Source organism: Odontomachus brunneus, unplaced genomic scaffold (assembly GCF_010583005.1).
Source record: "Odontomachus brunneus isolate Ranch 3 - 2012 unplaced genomic scaffold, Obru_v1 Obru_scaffold_015, whole genome shotgun sequence".
Lineage (NCBI taxonomy): Eukaryota > Metazoa > Arthropoda > Insecta > Hymenoptera > Formicidae > Odontomachus > Odontomachus brunneus.
In genome coordinates this window covers 310073-317419 of record NW_022639465.1, presented here as the reverse complement: position 1 = coordinate 317419, position 7347 = coordinate 310073, and the positions used below count along the sequence as shown (strand labels likewise).

General features: G+C 37.7%; 1 protein-coding gene across 1 annotated transcript in view; it reads left to right on the top strand.

Moving 5' to 3' along the window:
* LOC116841417 overlaps positions 1-5752 on the top strand; it is an 11494-nt gene extending 5742 nt beyond the window's left edge. The window contains exons 10-18 of the mRNA XM_032809313.1: positions 2517-2720; positions 2782-2901; positions 3336-3453; positions 3537-3798; positions 4695-4817; positions 4929-5019; positions 5100-5233; positions 5497-5629; positions 5702-5752. Coding sequence (XP_032665204.1) covers positions 2517-2720; positions 2782-2901; positions 3336-3453; positions 3537-3798; positions 4695-4817; positions 4929-5019; positions 5100-5233; positions 5497-5629; positions 5702-5752 — 1236 coding nt within the window. The remainder of the gene's footprint in view (positions 1-2516; positions 2721-2781; positions 2902-3335; positions 3454-3536; positions 3799-4694; positions 4818-4928; positions 5020-5099; positions 5234-5496; positions 5630-5701) is intronic.
* The last annotated feature ends 1595 nt before the right edge of the window (positions 5753-7347 follow it).

Genomic DNA, 7347 nt, shown 5'->3' with positions numbered 1-7347 from the left:
GATGGTAACGCATCTATAAGGAAGTACTATAAGCAAGCTTAAAATTCAGTATATGTCATTTCGCCGAAGTGTAAACAATTTTTTTTTTCATAGTGTTAAACATGTCGAATTTCGTGCCAAAAAGAGTATTTGCGGGGAATTTTACCGCACTACTTTATTAAAAAAAAATCTGCAGCTGAAGCACACAGAATTCTTGTTGAAACTTACCGCGACCATGCTCTGTCGGAAACAACATGCAGAGATTAGTTTAGACTCTTCAAAAATAATGATTTTGATGTTGAAGATAAAGAACGCTCTGGCGCACCGAAAAAGTTTGAAGACGATGAATTGGAGGCATTACTTCATGAAGACTTATGTCAGACGCTAGCTGAACTTGCAGAATCATTAGAAGTTGGTCACACAACAGTTTCGAAACGTTTGAAAGTATTAGGAATGATTCAAAAGCAGGGACATTGAGTGCCGTACGAATTGAAGCCGAAAAACGTCGAATGGTGTCTTTTCACGTGTGAACAGCTGCTTCAACGGCAGAAAAGGAAAGGTTTTTTGCATCGTATCGTGACTGGCGATGAAAAGTGGATACACTACGATAACCCTAAGCGTAAAAGATCGTCGAGTAAGCCCGACCATGCATCAACATCGTCAGCAAAGCCGAATATCCATGGTTCGAAGCTTCTGCTCTGCATTTGGTGGGATCAGCTGGGTGTAGTTTATTATAAGCTACGCAAACTGAACGAAACCATCACGGGAGATCGCTATCGACTACAATTGATGCGTTTGAGCCGAGCATTGAAGGAAAAACGGCCGTTATACGGGCAGAGACACGACAAAATGATTTTGCAACATGACAACGCTCGGCTACATGTTGCACAACCGGTGAAAACCTACTTGGAAACGCTTAAATGGGAAGTCCTACCCCACCCGCCGTATTCACCAGACATTGCCTCTTCCGATTATCACTTGTTCCGATCGATGGCACATGGCCTGGCTGAGCAGCACTTCCATTCTTATGAAGATGCCAAAAAAAGGGTCGACTCTTGGATAACTTCAAAAGACGTGTCGTTTTTCCGACGTGGAATTCAAATGCTGCCAGAAAGATGGGAAAAAGTAATGGTTAGCGATGGACAATACTTCCAGTGACATGTTTTTTACGCCTTTTTTTAAATAAAGCATTAATTTTCACGAAAAATCAGCGAGAACTTATTCAAGGTCCTAATAATTTTTAAATATTATGCTGTCCGAATATTAATGCGAGTAACTGTAGCTAGAATAATATACAATATACAATATATAATTTACAAATATATATATACATATATACAAGAATGATTCAAAACCTCCTATTCTTCCTTAAAAATATAAAATTCTGAGAAAATTGTAAGACAATTTTTTATTTTAAAACTTCGTCCGAGACTTATTTTTTAAGTTGTTAGTAAAAATAGTTTGCTTATCACGAATAGAATACAAGAGGTAAACAGGAGTGATGCAACTCACCGTCAGACGTAGGATGACTGCTGCAGTCAGCTGATCCTTATACACAAGCTACGTTCAAATATTCACTGCTAGCATAGCAATTGATACTTTATGTTATAAGTATACTAAAGATTTTTATAATTGGCAAACACATTTGAATTAATTAAGACACACAGCTACGGTAATACACGCATATATATTCAAGCACGTTTTCTGTATCTCTCTCTCTTTCTCTCTTTTCTTCTCTTTATGTCTCTTTCTCACTCACTTGCACTCACGTACGAACAGGTAATTAGAAAAAAAATAAAAAAAAACACAACTGATCACTGTTAGTCACTGTCAATGATAATCCTTGGAAGAAATACATAACCAAACCTACGTGTTTAACTTCAAAGGATCATCAGTCGCCAATCTATATATATATATATATATATATATATATATATTTCCCCATTATGTTTCGAGTGAGACAGGTTTGTCGCAGATCGAATTTTCGTGTCTCGTTAACAGTTAACAATTAGCAATTATACAATTTAACAATTTTTTTTACCAGGTAGACGTGAGTTTCATATAAAAAAATGAACTGCACTTACTGGTGCGACACAACATGAAAATTCTTTACTTTCTATCGCGAAAAAAAGTTTGTTAAAGAAATTCTTTTCTCTCGCGATTCAATACTATACGATAATGTTAAATATGCCAAAGGTAGGCTTATCATTGGAGGGGATAGCCAATCGCAAGCATCTAGCAGGTAAATCTCTGTCAAAAAACAACTTTCGCCTTTAAGAGGCGTAGTTTTCCCATCATGCGATATCCTGATCTTCGGTTCCGGCAAGAGGGAATGTCTCTCGACCCTCTCGTAGCAGAAATACTTATTTTCTCGGACACCCTAATTGGCACTTGTTACGCAACGAGGGAAGAATCGGTTGTTGGGGACACGAAATGTAAATAAGGAGCTGTCAAATGCACGTGATCGCGAGACGCAGCACGCATGATCGCTGGGAAGATCTCGAATGTACCCCGTTCCTATTTTCCCTACTGTCGAGGTCGATCACCTACTCGAGCCTCAGTCAACGAGAGAACGGTGCAGCATATCCGCGGCAAGAATGAAAATCACCTGGAATTATTATTACGGCATCATCTACAAATTATCCTCGCTCACCGGCTTATGGCCGTACCTGGAACCGAGAGCGAGATTGCTACGCGCCGCTCTGCTGTCTGCCACATTGTTAACTATATTCGTCCCGCAGGTAAAAGTCGAGACGACGTAATCACCAAAAGCTTATCGCGAGAGATTCATCGTATTTCCAGATAGCGCAACAGTTCACCTGCGAGAAGGATCTACAGTGTATGTTCGAGTCAATGACGTCGTGCCTCTTGACCAGTGTGGCTTTGGTGAAAGTGTACACATTCCAACTAAACATTCCTAAAGTACGCTTCACGACACGGTGCATCGCTGTACTCGACCTCGATAAAATTGCACTTCAAGCGGGAAAAAATGCTGAATAATGAAATTATTATTAGCTATTGATAATTATCATCTTCATATGATAGTTGTAATTCGATTATGATTTAAATATGATAATTATACTGAGAGAAAAAAATATCTAGGAAATAAAATATATTTATTCGATGGATGCTAAGAACATTTTTGTTCAAAATATTAATTTTTACTTGAAAAATAGATTCCTATAAGCAAGTACGTAATTTATTCTAGCGAATAAATATTATTCATTATTTAGATATTTTTTCTCAGGTATGATTGTTAATGACCAGTAACGAAATGTTTGCGCGCTCTAGCAAGGGCTGACGTGTTATTTCGTCAGATTGCTGGTAAAGTATGTCATCGATCGGGTCTTTTTCAGATCAGAATTTTCACCGAGCACCTGTTCAACGACTGGAAAGAACTGGAGACCGCCGAGGAGTACGAAGTCATGAAGTCTTACGCCGATTATTGCAGACGATTCTCTTTGATATACTCGGGTGAACATTCGACATTATCTATCTCGGCACGCAAGGGGAACCTCGATGTCTTTCCTCTCATAAAGTGCGTCTGCATTTTGCAGTATATTGCTTCATGGCTGTGTGCGTGTTCATGTCGGTATCGATTGTGCCACCCATACTAGATATCACACGGCCCCTCAATGAATCCCGTCCCGTACTGATGCCGTATCCCGGATACTACTTTGTGGATAATAGGGAATACTTCATTTACATTTTCGGGCATTCTCTCGTGGCCTGGGAAATAATTATAGCCGGCATAGTCGCTCACGATTGCTTGTTTGTGACTTACATCGAGCACATTTGCAGCAAATTTGCAGTGGTCGGGTGAGATATCAATTCCGCGAAGACAAACTTTATGATATACTTGCAGACTCTCCTCCGCAATTTTTGTAGGTAGAACGGATTGAATATAAAAGTTTTGTTTTGCGATATTCGCGATAATAGATATTAAATAAAGAGGATTGCAGAATATTAGATTTGGTTTCCGGGTTTGAGCCGCGTGTTTTCTTCTTTGTTTGATTCCTTTGTTTTATTAGATTCTCATTTCTTTGGAATCAAAGAAGAATTCACGCGGCGCAAACCCGGAAACTAAATCTAATATGCATAGACACTGCGAAAGTCTAAAATATCAAATTAAAATTGCAGAATGATCACGCGCGACATGGTATAATGAGCTGTAATGGCGATATGTGCTGTTATATGCTAATACATTAAGTGAAACTAAATAAAAAAGTCCTGTATTATTTTGCGAATAACCATATGGATTTTTAGTTATTAATGTAATAAAATTGTTGCATGCACTATTATAGTTAATTCCGCGGCAGATTTAAAATAAACTCTATAATATGTAACAGCAGAGGACGCCACTAGCACAATTCATCTACCATATCGCATGTGATCATTCATTAATTTTCTTTAATTAATATAATTAATATCTTTCTTTAAAAATATATTATTTAATTAATTTAACTAATATTTCTAATTAAATTAATATTATTAGATTATATAAATTTAATTAATATCTTTAATTAAATTTAATTAATATCTTGAGATTTATTGCGAATATCGCAAAACGGTATGAGACTTTTGTGTTCATCTCAATCCGTTTTACATTCTACAAAAACCGTTCTACAACAAACCGTTCTACAAAAATTGTAGAAGAGAGTCTGAGACTCTAAAACAAAATAAAATTATATTTTGAATGTGGAAATTGCTTGCAGATTACGTTTCAAATATTTGTTCTGCGATCTTGGTAAAACTGTGAAGAACATAAACACTGATCCGAGCGATACGTATCATCATAAAATCGCTCTCTTCGTACACTTTCATCGCGAAGCTTTAAAGTGAGCAACGAAAGAAGTGATGCAACGCGTTCCTGTTTGCAATCAATGAAATTGCGAAGAACGGGGAGACGAACGAAAGTATTACTTTTTTATCTCTCATGTTTATCGCAGGTTCGCGCAGATTCTCGAGAGAACCTTTACCGTGCCTTTCGCGCTGGAACTGATTTGCGTCGTGTTGGGGATGAGCAGTACCTTGCTACAAGTACGTATCTATTCGTCGTAACGTGAAGTAACTCTTGAATTGGTCGGAAACGTAGAACATTTGTGCTTTTCGTGTTTGAGGTCACGCAGGAGTCTGACCTGTTGGAAGTGACGAGATACGTGTTATACGTCATTGGGCAATTGATCCACTTGTTCTTCCTCAGCTTCGAGGGACAGAAGCTGATAGATCACAGCCTGCAGACACGCGACAGAATGTGAGTCGATCATTTCCCAATAAACACTAACTAATAGTAACAGAGTACATAGTCAATCTTATAATTTCTCACTTGGTCAATGTAACGTACAACATTCGTTACGTCAGATTTATATTACTGAGTAGGAAATTAATAACGTCGAAGTTACTGTTAGTTGGTGTTTGCTGAATTTCCACTATTCCGGAATTGACCTATCACTTGGCCCGTATCCCCGACGTGTCATTTCCCAAGCTCGATTTGTGTATCTCGCAGGAATTTTGCAGATACAACAGTTCCTGGTACGAGGCGCCCACGAAATCGCAGAAGCTGCTCATACTGGTGATGATACAGAGCCTTCGGCCGACTTGCTTGAGCGCCGGCAAGATTTACATTTTCTCCTTGCAGAGCTTCACCACGGTAAAGTGAGAATTATCCGAGACAGTGTCTCGAAGCCTCATTAATATATCATGTGTTTTCTTCTTTTCGAAGATTCTACAAACTTCGATGTCATACTTTACGGTACTTTCATCCTTTCAGTAAGTCACGGTGGATGACACTGATATCCTGTACGAAGTGGTATACGTGTCATTAATTTTAATTAAATAAAACTGCATATCTTCATTGTTTGTTTTTGAACGACTGTTAATACGTACAAAAACGTTGTTTGCTTCTTGTCAAAGTTTGCTGCATCGTTTTCAAAGGTACACGAGTGGCTCGCTTATTCTCTTGAATGAGAATCACGTTCACTTATCCACTCCTATCTCCCTTTACCTGTCTCGCTGACATATGTTCGTGGAAAAAAAATAAGAGAAAATTTGGTGGCGAGAAGAGTCTGTTTTCGTGGGAGTTCCAATCTATATGTTTCGTGCAAAGGTTCGTGACTCGACCAGCAACAGAATATAATGATACACATTTCCCCATGAGTCGTGTATGTGTGGTATCATGATGAGGAGGTATGAGGTAACAGAGGGTGCTTGGTTCCACGTGATATCACGAAAAAAATGTTTGTTTATCACAAATCGTGTACAAAAGATAGACAGAAGTGATGCAACTCACCGTCAGACGTGGAATGTCTGCTGCAGTCAGCTGATCGTTATACACAAGCTACGTTCAAATATTCACTGCCACCATAGCAATTGATACTTCATGTTATAAATATACTGAAGATTTTTATAACTGGCAAACACACTATAATTAATTAAAACACACAGCTACGATAATACACGCATGTATTCAAGCACGTTTTTAGCATCTCTCTCTCTCTCTTTTCTTCTCTTTATGTCTCTTTCTCACTCGCACTCACGTATGAACAGGTAATTAGAAAAAAAATAAAAAAAACACAATTAATCACTGTTAGTTACTATTAATGATAATCCTTCAAAGAAATACACAATCAAACCACGTGTTTAACTCCAAAGGATTATCAATCGCCAACCTATATATATATATATATATATATATATATATATATATATATATATATATATATATATATAAGTCGTAAACATAAATCAGTGTTGGAAATTAAGGCATAAGGATTCACGTATACGTAGGCAATGCGATGGATATGACTTGCATTAATGTCAATCCTTGTGCATTGATTTCTAACACCAATTTATGTTTACGACTCTGTCAGCAACGATAATATTTGCGTCCAGGTCTTAACACTTGTACACACAGCGAAGGCAATTCGTTGACTGAACGCATGATGGGGAATCGTGCCCAGACACACTAGCGTTTTCCTCCCTCCACTTACGCACATGGGAACCTTCCGTCTATCCGCGTGTCGAGCTCATACTTGCATGTTTGTGTGCATATTAACGTAGCTGTGTTTTCTGAAATTATTGCCAGTTACAAAAATCTTTAGTATACATATAAACTATCGATTTCTACACTGGCAGTGAATATTGGAAGCTGATTAAATAACTGATAGGCTATTTCCTGTATCCGATTCGTAATAGGTAAAATATTTTGCATAACAACTTAAAAAATAAGTTTAACAAAGTTTTACAAGATAAAAAGTTGTCTTAGAATTTTGTCAGAATTTTGTATAAGGATAGGAGGTTGTTTTGATATATAATTCGTTCTACTTCATCACGAATGTTGCGGAGGCAAATCTGGAACACTTTACATAA